The sequence below is a fragment of the Rhineura floridana genome, chromosome 2 (genome assembly GCF_030035675.1).
Source record: "Rhineura floridana isolate rRhiFlo1 chromosome 2, rRhiFlo1.hap2, whole genome shotgun sequence".
NCBI lineage: Eukaryota > Metazoa > Chordata > Lepidosauria > Squamata > Rhineuridae > Rhineura > Rhineura floridana.
Window position 1 is genome coordinate 78,869,899 of NC_084481.1, and position 17,259 is coordinate 78,887,157.

At 43.9% G+C, this 17,259-nt stretch overlaps 1 protein-coding gene across 5 annotated transcripts in view; it reads left to right on the top strand.

Moving 5' to 3' along the window:
* Positions 1–17,259, top strand: part of SLC12A8 (solute carrier family 12 member 8) — a 113,217-nt gene that overhangs the window by 8,145 nt on the left and 87,813 nt on the right. For 2 of the 5 annotated variants that reach the window (XM_061609035.1, XM_061609038.1), the window contains exons 1-4: positions 4,135–4,252; positions 8,753–8,847; positions 11,785–12,013; positions 13,438–13,584. In XM_061609035.1, the coding sequence (XP_061465019.1) occupies positions 11,894–12,013; positions 13,438–13,584 (267 nt within the window). In that variant the 5' untranslated portion in view covers positions 4,135–4,252; positions 8,753–8,847; positions 11,785–11,893. Of the gene's footprint in view, positions 1–4,134; positions 4,253–8,752; positions 8,848–11,784; positions 12,014–13,437; positions 13,585–17,259 lie in introns of those variants that run through there. The other 3 variants (XM_061609037.1, XM_061609036.1, XM_061609039.1) reach the window with 3 other exon arrangements.

The window sequence follows — 17,259 nt, forward strand, 5'->3', positions numbered from 1 at the left end:
AAGGAGGATGAGACAATTTCCCTTTAAAAAGCCAGCATCTGAAAAAGCTATTCTACATCTGACACTCATGGAAGCAGAGCTTGGAAAAGTTACTTTTTAAAACTACAACTCCCATCAGCCCCAGCCAGCATGGCTACTAGATTGGGCTGATGGGAGTTGTAGTTCAAAAAAGTAACTTTTCCAAGCTCTGCGTGGAAGTCATATACATGCTAAGAGTTCATGTTTAAGCAAGTTTAAATTGGTCAGAAATATAGCTCTCAGAGAAGGAGAAGAAGAAGAAGAAGAAAAAGAAGAAGAAGAAGAAAGCTATGAATCGCTTCCAATGAGGCACCCCAAACTGACTTATGATACAATTAAAAAACACATAGAATATTTGTATATATAAAAACAAAAAATAACATCACATAGATAAAATCAATGCAAATATCCGAGATAAAAGTCTCTAGTTAGGCTTGTTGAAAGAAGGTTTACAGTAACTAGGTGGGGATACATTTTCAGCTAGTGATCTTCTTTTGATTACTCACTAGAATTGCTCTTTTCCTGCTGAGGATCATTGTATGGAGAATTTTTCTTTTTTGACACATTTTATGTTGATTTTTGATGTTTTACAAACATCTTATTTTTTCATAGAATCATAGAGTTGGAAGGGGCCTATAAGGCCATTGAGTCCAACCCCCTACTCCGTGCAGGAATCCCAATTAAAGCACACCTGACAAGTGGCTGTCCAGCTGCCTCTTGAATGCCTCCAGTGTTGGAGAGCTCACCACATCCCTAGGTAATTGGTTCCATTGTCGTACCGCTCAAACAGTTAGGACGTTTTTCCTGGTGTTCAGTTGAAATCCAGCTTCCTGCAACTTGAGCCTATTATTCCATGTCCTGCACTCTGGGATGATCAAGAAGACTTCCTAGCCCTCCTTTGTGGCAACCTTCAAGCGCTTCAACAGTGCTATCATATCTCCCCTCAGTCTCTCTTCTCAAGGCTAAACATGCCCAGTTCTTTCAGTCTTTCCTGATAGGACTTTGTTTCCAGTCCTCAGATCATCCTCATTGCCCTCCTCAGGATTCCCAGGGATCAGCGTCAGGCTGACTGTTCTGTAGTTCCCCGGTTCCTCCTTTTTGCCCTTTTTGAAGATAGGGACAACATTAGCCTTCCTCAAATCATCCAGCACTTCACCAATCCTCCATGATTTTGCAAAGATAATAGACAGTGGTTTCTGAACGTTCTTCAGCCAGTTCCTTCAATACTCTAGGATGCAGTTCACCAGGCCCTGCAGATTTGAACTTGTTCAAACTGATTAGGTATTCCTTGATGATTTGTCTATCAAACTCAAGCTGCATTCCTGCCCCTTCAACTTCATGTTTCCTAGGAGGGCCATTGACCCTCTTTTGGGAGAAGACTGAGCCCAACTAGGAATTGAGCACTTCTGCCTTTTCTTTGTCATCTCTTATCATTTTGCCATTCTCATTGGGCAGCTGTACCACCATTTCATTTCTCTGTTTTTTACTATGGATGTACCTGAAGAAAGCTGTTTTGTTGCTTTTGGCATCTCTCACTAACCTCAGCTTATTATCAGCTTTAGCCTTCCTAACGCCATCCCTGCAATTCCGTGCTACCTTTCTGTACTCTTCCTTTGTGGTCTGGCCTTCCTTCCACTTTCTGTATCTGTCCTTCTTTGTTTTCAGATCATCCCTAAGTTTTCTGTGAAGCCATAGTGGCTTCTGCTGTATTCCCCCTTTTTTCCTTGGCAGGATTGTTTGCCATTGTGCTTCTAGAATTTCCTCTTTTAGAAACTCCTACCCATCTTGGACAACTTTTCTCATCAGGGCCACTTTCTATAGAACCTTACTTATCACTGTTCTGAATTTATTAAAATTGACTTTCCTGAAGTCCAGAGTACACTTATGGCTACCCTCAACTTTTGCTTCCTTTAAAACAAAGAACTCTAGTATAGCATGGTCACTTTCTCACAGAGTTCCCGTAAGTGCCACTTCATCCACCAAGTCATCTGCGTTGGTTAGAATCAAGTCAAGGACAGCTGATCCTCTAGTTGCTTCCTCCACTGTCTGTAGGAGAAAGTTATCTCAAATACAAGTCAGGAATTTCTTGGAGGGGCCGTATTTGGCAGAATTTATCTCCCAACAGATATTGGGTTAATAGAAGTCCCCCATTATTTATTTGTTTATTACATTTATACCCCACCTTTCTTTTCATCATAGAAACCCAAGGTGGCTTACATATGGTTCCCAAGCAGTCTCCCGTCCAGGCACTGACCAGACCTAACCCTGCTGTAGGGTGTTGGCCTCATGTGCCTTCAGACCATAGCCTGGGACCTACGACATTGTGCCATACTACTATATCATGCCTCCTCAAAACACTGGCAATTTGCTTTGCAAAAATTTCATGTTCGTCTTCTCCTTGAATAGGTGGTCGGGTGTAGACTCCAACCACCATGTTCCTTTTATTCCTTGCCCCATTTAGTTTAATCCAGATACTCTTGGTGAAGCTACCAAGCTCATCCTGCTATGTCTCTGTGCAGGGATATGTATTTTTAACATACAGCGACTCCACCTCCCTTTCTATTCTTTCTGAACAGGTTATATCCTTCAATCGCTGTGTTCCAGTCCCACCAAGTTTCAATTATACCTATCAAGTCATATTTACTCTCCTTTATTAAGAGTTCAAGTTCTGAATTCTTAGCCCTGGGCATTAGTATACAGCCATCAAAGACCATGTGATTTATGCCCTGGCTTTCTTCCTATATTTTTATGAACACCATTACTGGGCCCTATTAGAGCCATTCCCTCAATTCCTCTTACTGTGCACAAGCCTTTGTTAGTCATTACTGCCAAGTTTGTCTCTCTCCCAAATGAGCCAAAGTATGATCCTGTGGAATAGTGACCTTTTTGTGGAAGTTCCTGCTGATTTGGTAAATCAGTTTCGTAGTTGCTGTGGCAAGTTGAGGCCTAAAAATATTGCATGCCATTATATAGCTTAGTTGCGGCATTCCCTAGCCACAAATTATATTTGTTGTCTACTTGGCACAGTTAGGTTCACTAAAATTATTATTCACACAATTGCTGGCTTTCAGAACCAATATTTCTTAGAATTTTTTAACCCTAGAACCTTCCGAGTTGACTATGCCAGTGGTTAACTATGCATTTCTGTACATCAAAAGTAAGTCCCATTTAGTTCAACAGTTCTTACTTCCACAGAAGTGGGTATATGTTTGCAGTCTAAGATACCAAGTTACAGGAAGTCCTCAGCAGTTGAAGTTTTGCCATAGCAAAACTTTTTTTGCCATAAAGTTTTGCCATAAAGTCACTAGCCAGAATCTCTCAGCTTCAAGCCCCTTTCTGCAATAGGTAGATAATACCAATCCCCCCCATAGAGTGTTGTGAAAAGATTAGTGAAGTGCTTTGAATGCTGTATGAATGTGGTATTATTATTCAATGAACTTTTTAAAAATGGCAGTGCAAAGTATCTGATGAATTTTGTTAGAAAGATTCACGACTCTAGGTTGTAATGGCGGTACAACTCCCAATTTGGGCTGTGCAGCTAATGGGGTGGGGTTTACTCATGGATTGCCATTATTTTATGTTGTACCATCTTGTCATATTTTCTATAAAAGTGTGGTTTACATTTCAGTGGTTTCAAAAGCTACTGTGTAATTAATTGTGCTCCAATATTATTTTTCTACAAAAATGGAAACACATAGGAACGCAATGGTTCGTGTGTATTTGGCATTATAAATTTTTGTGATTTGAGAGTCCCAAGCATCTGTATCACCACCAAAAGCCACAGTTTCTGGATTCAATCCTTTTTACCCCCTTTTAAAAGTTTTCTGTTCTCATGGACCTATATATAAGGGATTATCTAAAACTAAAGGAAGAGGACAGTGTTTTTACCCACTTACAAAACTGTGATGCAAATCAGGATGATGTCCACACACCAAGCCACTACAGAAATCCATATACGTAATGACACAGCAGGCAAGAAGGTATACTATTACCCTCTCATATTCCCAAGAACAAACGACTCAGAAAATCCCTCTTTGTAAATCTAGGAGGGAGGGCCAAAAAGAGAGCAAACATCCTGGGAATATCCCTTCCTGTCTTACACAGAGCCACCCCCACTCCAGCCCACGTGGCACCTGGGTGCCTGCCTGTCCAGCCTAAGGAAGCAGGGCTGATTTCAGAGGGTCTGAAAGGCGGCCAGTGGGAGCGCCATCCGTTCCTCTTCGGGGCTGAGAAGGTAAGTCCTAAGAATCCCACAGCCAGGCTGAAGGAAACAACGCTTGACATTCTCTCCAGCAAGATACGTGTATGTGTGCACTCTCCCGAGCAACTGGGGGAACCCCAGGGACAGCTACCTTATGCCACAGTCAGACCACTGGTCCATTTAGCTCAGTATTGTCTACTACTCCATGGTGTCCGACAAAGGACATTCCCCGCCTTACCTGGAAATACCAGGGATCGAAGCTGGGACCTTCTGCATGCAAAGCAGATGCTGTACTGCTGAGCTACGGCCCTTCTCCATGAATAAAGGCTGAATTCCAGCACTCAAAAAAGGTGACTGGGCGCGTTAGGGGCCCTGCAAGCTGAGACTGGCCAGGGACACTCTTTGGAGAGAGCGAGCCTGGCAGCAGCTAATACTGATTTTGCTAAGGAAAGGGAAGAGGGAGGAGGCTTACAGGGGAATGGAGCAATTCCTCCAGTTATGGACCAGGGTGAGAACGGTTCCGACAAAAATCAGGCAGCGGCGAAGGTTGCTACTGCAACAGGTGCCTCCCGGATCCAGGAAACAACTATGGAGGGGCTCTATGAGCGTGGAGGTGGGGGCTGGCCCTCTGTTGCATAGCAGGCCGCCTTCTTCTGCCCTTCCCAGCGGAGTCGTCTGTCTGTCTCATCCTCCGCAACAGGCAGGAGAATGCTCTCCCCCGCCCCCGCGCAACCATTGTTTTACTCTCACACTCTTAAATATTTCTGAAATATTTATGTACTTGCATAATACGTACAAAGCATTTATGTGTTACGTATCATTGTAAACCGCCTTGGCAATTTTATTAAAGGGCGTTAGTACGCGTAAAAGAAATGCTGGCAGCACACACGAGTACTTCTATGCAAGGGAAACGGCCGTCCCTCCCCAGTCCCGGCAGGGCTCTCGCACCGCAGAACAGCTGCGTGGAAGAGGGCAGTTCAACTTGCAGCTCTTGCATAGCTTGGAGATGCACAGATGCGTGCGGGAAGCGGGTCTTTAGGTGCTGGATTTCAGCCTTTATTTGTTAAAACATTTATATACTGCTTAATCGTTGGCATTTCTAAGCGGTGTACATAAGAACAAGCCATACATAAAATAAGCAACAGAACAATAAAATCATCATACAACCAAACATTACCTGAAAAAGCTGCCCTGGGCTCCTACTGGGAGGAAGGACGGGATATAAACCCAATAAATAAATAAAGTAAATAAAGGCTGCTGGAACAAGACAGTTTTGGACATATATTATTTCTGACAGGAGAAAAAGGGAACACACCTAGCAAATCTCACCATACATACACAGGTACACATAGGTGAGTGAAAAATGCATGGAATGAGGCAGCACACAGCTTGAAGGACAGAGGTGTGTGGCAGAGTGGAAATGCTAAGAAACCCTTTAAACAAAGGTTCTCATGATTCCTCTTGCACATAAGCTAGTAAACAGCACGTTCCTTCAGGAGGGGTGCTTTGCAACTCTTCCTCTTCCCAACCTTTGGAAATTACAACTAAGCAGTATATAAATAGCTTAAATAAATATGAATAAACAAACTGGTGGTGTCCCATCTCCCAACCCACCCATCCTGCAGTGGTTTGGAATGTTGGCAGAGGGATGTGAAGTATATAAAAGAAAAAAGAGTTACGCACTGGCTTAACATTCACCCTAAATATACCCCTTGCTGATTACAAAGTATCCCCTCTTCCCAAGGGTGCTGTGCATGGGCAGACCCAGCTTTTAGGGTTGAGGAGGCTCTTGGCAAAGTACCATTTGGTGGACCATCTCTGGTCATAGGTTTACCTGGCTGCAGCATGAGGCTCGGAAGCCACCATTTTGAATTTCCCATAAGGCCCAGAGTGCCTGATATAGCATTGCTCTGAAACTTGCTGGGAAGGAAATTAAATGGCAGCCTCCCAAACCCAGGCTAATGCACTGGGCCTTTAGCTGGTCTTTGATGGTTCTTGGTATTGTTGCTGAAACTGGCAAGGGTGAAGAGTCCATCAGAATACCTTTTGAAGCAGCTGCAGTGTACCGTGTAGTTTGGTCCATATATTTGCCTACATACTAGATCTGAATAATGCAACAAAATCTAATTTATCTATAAATGTAATAAGAATTTGGTACCTCAGTTTGTTTTCCTCTATTCTCCCATCCCTTTTTCCTTACGCGTTTTGCCTTTTTACATTGTATTTTGCCACCCAGTACATAGGACTTCACTACCACAGGATGGTAATGATGGCCTCTAGCTTGAATGGCTTTAAAAGGGGTTTAGACAAATTCATGGATGATAAGATTATCAACAGCTACTAACAGCTACTACTACTTCCAATATCAAAGGTGATATCCCTCAGAATATCAGTTGCTAAGGAGCACAAGTGGGGAGAGTGCTGTTATTCTCATGTCCAGCTTCCCATAAGCATCTGGATTATCACTATGAGAACAGGATGTGGGACTAAACAGGTCTTTAGCCTGATCCAACAGGTCCTTTCTTATGTTTTTGTAATTCTGAGGGCAGGATCTGTTGTATTTTTATTATTTGCAAGCTTTTGGGAGATCTTCTGACTGAAGAGTGGACTATAAATGCAATAATGAACGAACGAATGAATAAATAAATAAGGCATCCCATATGCAGGTACTTTATATATATATATATGGTAATGGTCAATATAATCCCTTACCTATACACCAGGAAGGGCTGTGGCTCAGTGGCAGAGCACATGCTTTGATGCCAAAGACTCTAGATTCAGTCCCTCAAGTCTGCAGATAGGGCAGGGAAAGACTCCTACCTGAAACCCTGGTCTACCAGACAGCATAGGTAATACAGAGTTTGGTGGACCAGTGATCTCACACAGTGTAGAGCAGCTTCCTATGTTCCACTAGGTATTTCATGGCCTTCCATCCCCCCCCCCAAAGGTATGGAAATACTTCAAGAGCGAAATGACAAAGAATCCTGTAGTATCTTAAAATACTCAGAATTTGATTGTGGCATAAGAATTCAAGACTCAGTGCTGAAGTCTCATGCTCCACTGACTTGCATGCGGAATGGTTGCACTTTAAATGCTAAAAAATAATACACACACACACCCCAGTGAAGTATGACCCAGTTAAGAGCAGGGACTACTGTCTTTAATACTTTTGCTTTTTCAACCCCAACCCCCGGCTCAGGTAACATTTTGTTGTGGGGTCTTGCTTTTATGGTACAGATACTGTTAGGCAACTTGTGCTTTCCTCATTTGAAGAATATTGTAGAATGTGTGCAACGTAGTTAGAAACTGTCACCTGCTGGCTGAGGCTGATGGGAGTTGTGGTCCAGCAACACCTGGTGGCCCACTAGTTGGGAAAGGCTGCGCTAGGGGAAGTGGAGAGGAGAAGGAGGAAAATCTTGCTTAGGATCCAACAGATCTTTTGTTGACCCAGTTCCATCCTCTTCCCGCCTCCTGAAATGCCTTGCTGGGGACATATGCTGCCTGGAATTACACCAGCAGTAATTTCTGCCTGCCCACAGGTTAGGTGGGTGCAGCTATAGAAAAGGAAAACCTGTAAAGTTATACTGATATCTATGAGCAAATGAAAGACCCAATATTTGGCAGGATTTGGTAATATGACGTATGCTCAGAGTTCAATCCTATGAACACTTACTTGGAAGTAAGTCCCATTGACCTTGTGGAGTTTCCATGTGAATAAACGTGTAGAATCTGGTTGACAGTCTGCATGAAATAACCCGCCATGAAATAAACCATAGTTTAGCGTTTGGTTAAGGGTGACGTTCAAACACTGCCCCTCACTGTTTGGTTAATCCTAGGTGAAAAACATCTGGAAAGTAGTTATTTTGTTCTCCTGCTTAAGGACCATGTAGCTTGTTTGGTGTCAGTTTTCACATTCTTAAGGGAACTAATACTTGCTATATTGTACTTTAGTACTAGAATACTTGCTTTATTGTACCCCCCCTTTTTCTTTACTTTGTTAATTCCTTATTCTTGAATCCCAACTGAGTCCTTACAAACCACCCTTTTGAAAAATCAATGCACTGAAATTGGTGTGAGCAGCGATACTGGTTTTCTTTTTGCTTTACTTCCCTGAAGCACTCATTGCAAATGAATTTTGGATATAATACTGAAGGTCACACATAATAAATGTTCTGTTTCATGCCTTCTGGAGTTTTCTGAAAAAAATAGCTTCTTAAGAAACCATTTTTACCTGCCTGCCATGTTATGTTTCTTGCTGGCTTTTATGACAAAGACTATTTGCATAAATGTTCTATCTTTGTTGCTAAGGGTTCATGCCCCCTGCTGCTTTTTTCCCTGTGTGAAGCTTCAGTTGCACTGAAAAATAGCAACCCAGTGGTGGTGCTGGCAAGGATTCCTTCCTTCCACTGGAGGGGAATGAACATCAGGGAATCAGTGCACCTTAACTGCTTCACTGCTGCTTTATGGGTGATTTGCATGGAGTTAAGGAACTGAGTTTTATTGCAACAATTTGCATGTGTTTCATTCCCACAGATTTTCAGCTGGGACAAGCCAAGAAGGATTGAACTTGATTTATGATAGTGTACTTGGAGGGCAAGGACCAAGAAGACAGCTAGAAAGCAGGATAGGTGAGGGGAGGCTGCTTCCTGCATGGTGACAGTGGTGGTGGCTAGATTCTGAACATAAAGGCTCAGATGAATCAGTCTGTAGTGAGAGGGGTCTTCCTGCTATTGTACACCACTACAACATGGATTTTCTGAAGACCCTTCTTGCCAGTGCATACTCCTTTTCAAGACTAATAATCTTGCGGGCTTTATATTTCTCCCATAGCCTTCCCTTCTTCCTCCCAACTAGTGTAGGGAAGAATGGGACAGAGTTTTCTATCCAGCAGAAGTTTTTCTCTCTCTCAGTTGTTCCAAGTACGTCTGATGTCATATTGATGACATTGCAAGGAGTTAGAAAGTCAAAGTACACATCTGGGGGCAGAGCTTGGAAGTAACTAGTTACAAGTAACGAATTACTTGTAATTTATTACTTTTTTGAGTAACGAGTGGGTAACTTGATTACATTTTGCTGGTAATAGAACAAGTAGTAACTTCATTACTTTTGAGGAGTAATTGTCATGTTTCCAGCATTACTTTTGTGCATTACTTGGGGGAGAGCAGGGGAAGTCTTCTGCTCCTCTGATTTGTGAATAAAAATCATGTGCTTCAAATTGGGCTTCTGTGCAGCATTGTTCTTCCTTCATGCCCTATGGGTGCTTAGGAGGCGACAAGGGAGGAGGTGGAGAGCGAGACGGCGTGGAGAAAACAATTGACAGGAGTGGGAGGAGAAAAGAGCTGGAGGCAATATATATACAAAAATATGTGTGTTGGGGTATCATCATTGCTGGGGGTGGGGTGACGGGATGTGAGATTCTGTTATGCCATTCTGTTCATCTTATTCTACTGCCCTCTGTGTGTGTGTGTGCTTATTTTTAATGTTGTTTTAGGCTACTTAGATGTGCAGCAGCCAAGGCCAGCACCTTGTAGGCAATTTTTTAAAAAGTAACTAACATGTAATTGTAGCAATTACTTTTGAGTAATAGTAATCAGTTACTTTCAGAGCAATTGCAATTGTAACAGTAATTACTACTTTTTGGGGGCCATGTAACTGTAATTTATTACTTTTTAAAAGTAATCTTCCAAGCTCTGCCTGGGGGAACAAAAGCCCAGTCTGGCATTTGGATAGGTAGGTACACAGGCCCAGTGGCGCTTACTTTTTAAAAGCTGGTTTATTTATTTATTTGAACTCTTGATTTTAGCATTGCAGAAATCCTCAGAATGAATTTTGCTATGATATACAAGTTTTGTTACACTATGACATTATGTTTCGAATCTCTCCCTGCTCGCCCCTCATGCATTGATAAAATTGTGCCTACATCTACCAACCACCAGCCCTCAAGAAGGCAATTATAAAACCTATTCTAAAAAAGTCCTCCTTGGATCCCCAAGTCTTGAACAACTTTTGCCCCATTTCGAATTTGCCATTTTTGGGCAAAATCATTGAGCGAGTGGTGGCTAGCCAGTTGTCAGCACACTTGGATGAAACGGATTATTTGGATCCATACCAATCGGGTTTCAGGACTGGACATGGTACTGAAACAGCCTTGGTCGCTCTGGTGGATGATATGAGGAGGGCATTAGACAAGGGAGAATTCACCTTTCTTGTCCTCCTGGATCTCTCAGCGGCTTTTGATACCGTCGACCACGGTATCTTGTTAGATCGCCTGGAAGGATTGGGAATAGGAGGCACTGTTTTGCAGTGGTTCCGTTCCTTTCTCTCTGACAGGCATCAACAGGTAGCATTGGGGGATGAGGTTTCAGACCCTTGGCCCCTCACTTGTGCAGTGCCACAGGGTTCTATCCTCTCTCCCATGCTATTTAACATCTATATAAAACCGCTGGGAGCTATCATCAGGAGTTTTGGGCTGCGGTGTCACCAATATGCTGATGACACGCAGCTCTATCTCTCTTTTAAATCTTCACCAGAGTTGGCTGTGGAGACCTTGTCCAAGTGCCTGGAATCCGTGAGTGGGTGGATGGGAACAGGCTGAAGCTCAATCCTGATAAGACCGAGGTGCTGCTTGTGGGTGACAGGGGAAGGTTGGGTATTGCTGACCTGCAGCTTAATGGGGTAAGTTTACCCCTGAAGGATCAGGTCCGCAGCCTCGGGGTGGTTCTTGATTCCAAGCTGTCCATGGAGGCTCAGATTTCGGCAGTGAGCCGGGCAGCTTGGTATCAACTACACCTCATACGGAGGCTGCAACCCTACCTCCCTATTCATCAGCTCCCACTGGTAGTACATGCCCTGGTCACCTCTCGATTAGACTACTGCAATGCGCTCTATGTGGGGTTACCCTTGAAAACGGTCCGGAAACTACAATTGGTGCAGAATGCGGCGGCTCGTCTGCTTACAAACAGCCGCCGCCGTGATCACATCACGCCAGTATTATTTCATCTACATTGGCTTCCGATTGTTTTCCGGGCCCAATTCAAGGTGTTGGTGTTAACCTTTAAATCCCTATACGGTCTCAGCCCAGTTTACCTGAAGGAGCGCCTCCAGTACCACAAATTAAGCCGCCCGACCAGATCAGCCACGCAGGGCCTTCTCTCAGTCCCACCAACGAAAACAGCTAGGCTGGTGGGGACTAGAGAGAGGGCATTTTCAGTGGCGGCCCCCACTCTCTGGAACTCCCTCCCGTTCGATCTTCGCCATGCCCCTTCCCTGGATACATTTCGCTGAGCCTTAAAAACTTGGCTCTTTGGACAGGCCTTCAGGATTTCCGGGGTGGGCTAATTTTTCTGTGATTGCTTTATAATTATTCATTGATTGCCCTAAATGATTTTATACTGCTGCATTAGTGTTGACTGCATTGTATTCTATTTTGTATTATATTGTATTTTATTGAATTTTAATGTGTACGTCGCCTAGAGTGGCTCTGGCCAGATAGGCGACACAAAAATTAAATTTATTATTATTATTATTATCTGTGTATGTGATGTCAAGTTGTTCTGTGTTTTCAGTGAACCAGGTGAAGTACAGCAATGAAGCCTCTGCTATGCATACTTCAGCCCTGGAGGAATTTACCTGAGCATAATAGCTGATGGTCCCCAGTGGCTTTTCATTGTCATTATGGCATCACTCTCCAGTTCCAGCTTTAATGTGAAAGGCAGACTGTTTTTACCCAGGGGCAACACCAGCATGAGGAATGATGGACATGTGCAAGAACTTTTTCATGAAGAAGCACAACAGGTATGCCAAGAAGATCCTGCTTCTCTACAACTGAATTCTGGCTTCTGAAACATTGCAAGCTGGTGGGCACAGTGGTATTTTGGGAGACAGGACTTGCTGGCAGTTTTTTTTCTTTTTTAAACTTTTGGTTAGGTTTAATTTTTGATGGCAGGATGGGGTAAGAGTCAGAACCTTTGCCCTTCCCCATTCTTAAAATTGGGCAGTCAAAGAAACCCTTGTTAATAAGCAAGGCTTAGAAGGCTATAATGAACAGTAGATCTGGGTTTGGTTTGTAATAGTCAGGGTGGGATTCAGGAGATATGATTACCCTCTGTACGAAGAAGAGCTCTTCTGGATCACACCAAAGGCCCATCCAGTTAAGCATCCTGTTCTCACAGGAACCAGATGCTACAGTGGAGTGACTTATTCAGAATTCTCACTCCCATGAAATAAAGTGCTTTGAAGGCAAGAACAGAGTAGCTTCTATCATCCTTAATGCAAGGTACTTTGCATGCCTTATAGTACCGACCCTTTGAGCCTCTTTGCTGTCACTGGGGCCAGCAAGATGACTGCTGTTCCATGCCCAGGACTTACCGGACTAGGGGGCGAGTTTGCGGCTGCAGCCTGAGCTGCCATCTTGGGGTGTGTGTGTGCATGTGGGGCACCCGGGGCGCTGATGTAGCACACAGCAAGGGGGCGGGACAGCCGAAGGGCATTTAAACCCGTGCCACCAGCTTCCCGCGCTCTTGAATTTGGTGGCACCCGCCCGAACCTCTCTCAGATCCAGTGTGATTCAATTGGTTGCTACGGGGCTAACTAGGAATTTTTGGCCTGCTTGCCTCGCTTTGCCGGCAGGTTTTTTTGCCCACTCCACACTGGTTAGGGGGGAAGGGTCAAGGGTTAGCACGGGTGCCTTTGGGGTTAATAGGCTGATTGGTCTGTTTGGCTTTAATATGTCAATGGTCACTTGTGAAAGAAGTGTGGGGAAAGGTTAAAAGGGAAAGGGCAGCTAGGTGACACCTTTAGGCACCTTTGGGGGTGATAGGCAGTCTGGAGGCCTGCAGCTCAGGGCTATACGGCCCGGGGGCAGAATACGGGCCACCTTTGGGGCCAACGTGCCTTATCCGCTCAGAGTTTCAGGGCTCCAGGGGGTGGTGACACAGATTGGACCCCCTACACATCTACAGGGTGTGACCTGAGCTGGGGTCTGGCAGAGGGTAGCCCCTGGCTCAGGCAGGATTTGGTTGCCCTAGAGCTGCAAGCAGGCTTTGCCTGGATCATCAGAATGCTCCCGCACTTGATTTCCCCTCTGCAGGTTCATTATTCTAATTGGATTCTGTTTAATAAAGTGGCCCATGATTCAACCCAATGAATGGTGTCTGTGCTTTATTTCGGCAGTAGGCTGCAAAGACCAAATGTAGCTCGAATATCCGACTTTCTTTCAGAATTCTCCAATACACAACAGGCCTTGGTGGAAGATACAGCTTTTTGTTTGGGAACCAGTGCTCTTTGGAACGTGGGATGGAGTCTTCACCTCTTGTATGATCAACATTTTTGGAGTAGTTCTCTTTCTGAGGACAGGGTGGCTTGTGGTAAGTATGGGGAACAGTTGTTAATTTGTCTGTGAATTTGTTTTGATTTCCTTAAGTTGATTTTAGGCATTATGTTTTCCCCTTAATGCTGATAGACAGTATGTTAGTGCTGACAACCATTCTTTTACCTTAGGGCATCTGTTGGTCTTTCCGCAGTTTCTTTTATAAATATTCAATAAACATTGAATGCATATGAATCTCCATAGCCTTTGCTACATGTCGCTTTTCCAGCTATGGTTTATTTGTTTATTAAACAGTTTGCTAACAAAAAGCACCACAAACAAGTGGGAGATATAACTGGAACATTGGAAAACAGCCCAATCCACAACCCAACTAAGATTGTGTTGAGAGTAAATAATTTTAAACCAACGTGCTTTGGTGTTAACTTTTTGCCTGTAGAACTAAAGAATTTAAAACCAATGTACTATGGTGTCAACAATTTTGCCCTGCAGGCAACCCTTATTATATTCTCTGATCTGAATCACATGGAGCAGTTTGAATAGCATTTGGTGCTCCTAGTCTCTGGGCTATACTGTAGTAGGGACTGATCCTTTGAAATCACAAAAGGGGCAATCCTGCATGCCAACAAGATGATGTGACTAGATTGCCTTTCAATCCTTGCACCCTGTGATGAAATGTGGGATGTTGTAATGAAACAGAGAACCGCTTGTATTGATGAGGCTGCAGCAGCATACTGTGCCTTTCAAATGATCTATTCTGCTCAGCTGGCAATCTTGTTATTATCAAACAGTGAGCATGTAGTTTTACCTAAATTGGCATAGCTGGCTGATTTGGGGGCCAGGATGAATTTGTTTGGTGCATAATGGCAGCCATTCCCATTCACACCTCTACCCTGTGCTGGGTTGTGATGGTAATGGGCACTGCCTGTGCAATATCGTGATTTGATTTGTTGTGCCCATACTATGCCAGTGGGGCTGACGTTTTGCTATCAGCAGTCATTGCAGTCCTCTTAAGAGTCTGCTCCAAATTATGGTTACTTTGGAAATAAACCCCGCTCAAATGAGTTCAAATGATTGCAGCAGGACTTACTTTGAATTAGGCTCATTAAGGCTGTGGCTTGCAATATTTATTTGCGCCCCAATGGCTCAGGTCAGATTGTAAATTTGTTTTTCTCAATTCTTAAACGCCCACAAATTACTTGCTAAAAATATACTTGGGTTCCTACGTCTTCTTTCATTTTTTACTTTATTCTATTTTACAAATGTCAAAATAAAATAAAATAGTAGCTTGGGTTATTTACAGGGAAGCTGATCATATATAAATGTTCAGGTAAAAACATGTTGCCATAGTTACATGTCCTCCCCCATTTCCTCCAAGCACTATTGAAATAATGTAGTATAGTCTAAAGAGAAGGCTGTAAGCAGCTGTCCTTCTGCCCAAGTAAAAAACTCTTTCATCGTCTCTCTCTCCAAATGTCTTGTCCTTAAAATATGTTGAAAGTTATATTTGTGCAGTACCTGAACTCAAAAGTTTGAAGAGTAACAGTCTTCACCTGCCCTGGCAATAATCTAACTACTTTAGTAGGAATCTGCCTCCCTTGGTAAAAGTCTGTGGTGTAAAATTTCTCCTGACAGTAAATGCATGTACATTGGGGAGGTTAGAGATGAAAAGTGGATTGGATTAGAATTCAAAATTATATTGGTAAAGTAGAAAATTAATAAAGAGAGAGATAATGTAAACAATCGTGCAGGAGAACATTAAATGCATAGTCTGGGGAGCATGAATTACTAACTGGTCCTTGTACTGTTGATGAGGAATTACTGTGCCATAGGAAACACTGAGGCTTGTGTTTGTCAAGCACCAAGCGATTGTGATGATGATATTCTTAGCCACCTCTGCAGATACCTTGGCACTGTGCAGAAACAAATAAATAAATAAAATTTTAAAAATGCAACTTCAACTGCTGTATTCATCACATAAGCAGCAGCCACCTATTTTCATGAATGTGTAGCTTTTGTAATGGGCAGCAAAAAGCACTGCAAACCAGTTGGGCTTCCTTGGCAACTGCCCATGGGCTGGAGGAGACAGGATGTAATAAGCCCCTTTCCACTTGAAACATCACTAGATGGTATTATTAAACAGGTGACATGGCAGCAGAAAAGAAAGATTTCTTTTCAGCCACCATGACCCAGCCTTGTTCTTCAAATAAGAGCTGGATATTTACCAGCTATTAAACTATTTAGGGAAGTGTTCCCTATCAGCACTTATGGGTCTTCACAAAGGATGCAGCACAGGAACACAAGAAGTTGCCTTATACTGTCTGACCATTCCGACTCCATCTAGCTCAGTATTGAGGGCCTTTTGGCTAAAAGGTGGCATAGAAATAAACCGAATAATGCTAATAATAATAAAATAATAAGGCCAGTGTGGTGTAGTGGTTAAGGTGCTGGACTGCAACCTGGGAGACCAGGGTTCGAATCCCCACACAGCCATGAAGCTCATTGGGTGACCTTGGGCCAGTCACTGCCTCTCAGCCTCAGAGGAAGGCAATGGTAAACCTCCTCTGAATACTGCTTACCATGAAAACCCTATTCAGAGGGTCGCCATAAGTCGGAATCGACTTGAAGGCAGTCCATTTTCATTCAATAATAATAATAATATTGTCTACACTGACTGGCAGCAGCTCTCCAGGATTTTAGACATGATTCTCTCCTAGAGATGCTGGGGATTGAACCTGGGACCTTCTGCATGGAAGATGCAGCCAGCAACGCGTCCTCTCGCCCTTGCCCTTCTTGGCTTATTAAAGCTTTCCGAGGGGGTTGGACCGAGTGGATCCAGGATGTGGTCAACACATCACTGTGGGAAGGAGTGATTCTAGCAGTGATCTGGCTGCTCCTGAAAAAGCCCACCCTGGACCCATTGGTCTGTGATAATTACTGACAAATACCCCTTTTTTAGGGAAGGCGATTGAGAGGGTTGTGGTGCAGCAATTGTGAGTACTCCTGGATGAAACAAATTATCTTGACCCATTCCAGTCTGGGTTCAGACCTGGCTATGGGGCTGAATTGGCCTTGGTCGCCCTGATGGATGACCTTTATCGGGAGAAGGACAGGGGGAGTGCGACCCTGTTACTCTTACTTGATCTCAGCAGCTTTTGATACCATTGACCATGATATCCTGGACCAACTTGGTGAGATGGGCATAGTAGGCTGTTTTACAGTGGTTCTGATCCTATCTGCAGGGTTGTTTTCAGAGAATAGCATTGGGTGATTGTCTTTTGGCCCCCTGGCGGTTGGGCTGTGTGGTGCTGCAGGGTACCATCTTGTCCCCCATACTGTTTAACATCTATATGAAACTTTGGGAGCAGGCATCAGGAGATTTGGGGTGAGGTGTCAGCAGTACGCTGATGCTACCCAGCTGTATTTCTCTGTATAACATCTGCATTGGGAGAGGCTGTGCAAGCCCTGGACCACTCAGGTGACCTCCGTGACTAGGAGTGCCTTTTACCAGCTTCAGGTAGTAAGACAGCTGTGGCTGTTTCTGGACCGGGATAGCCTGACCACTGTTGTGCATGCACTGGTAACCTCCAGACTGGATTTCTGTAATGCGCTGTATGTGGGGCTGCCCTTGAGGTTGGTCCGGAAGCTGCAGCTAGTGCAAAATGTGGCGGCGAGACTGCTCAGTGGGGCAGGGTATTTTACCACCCCCACCGCC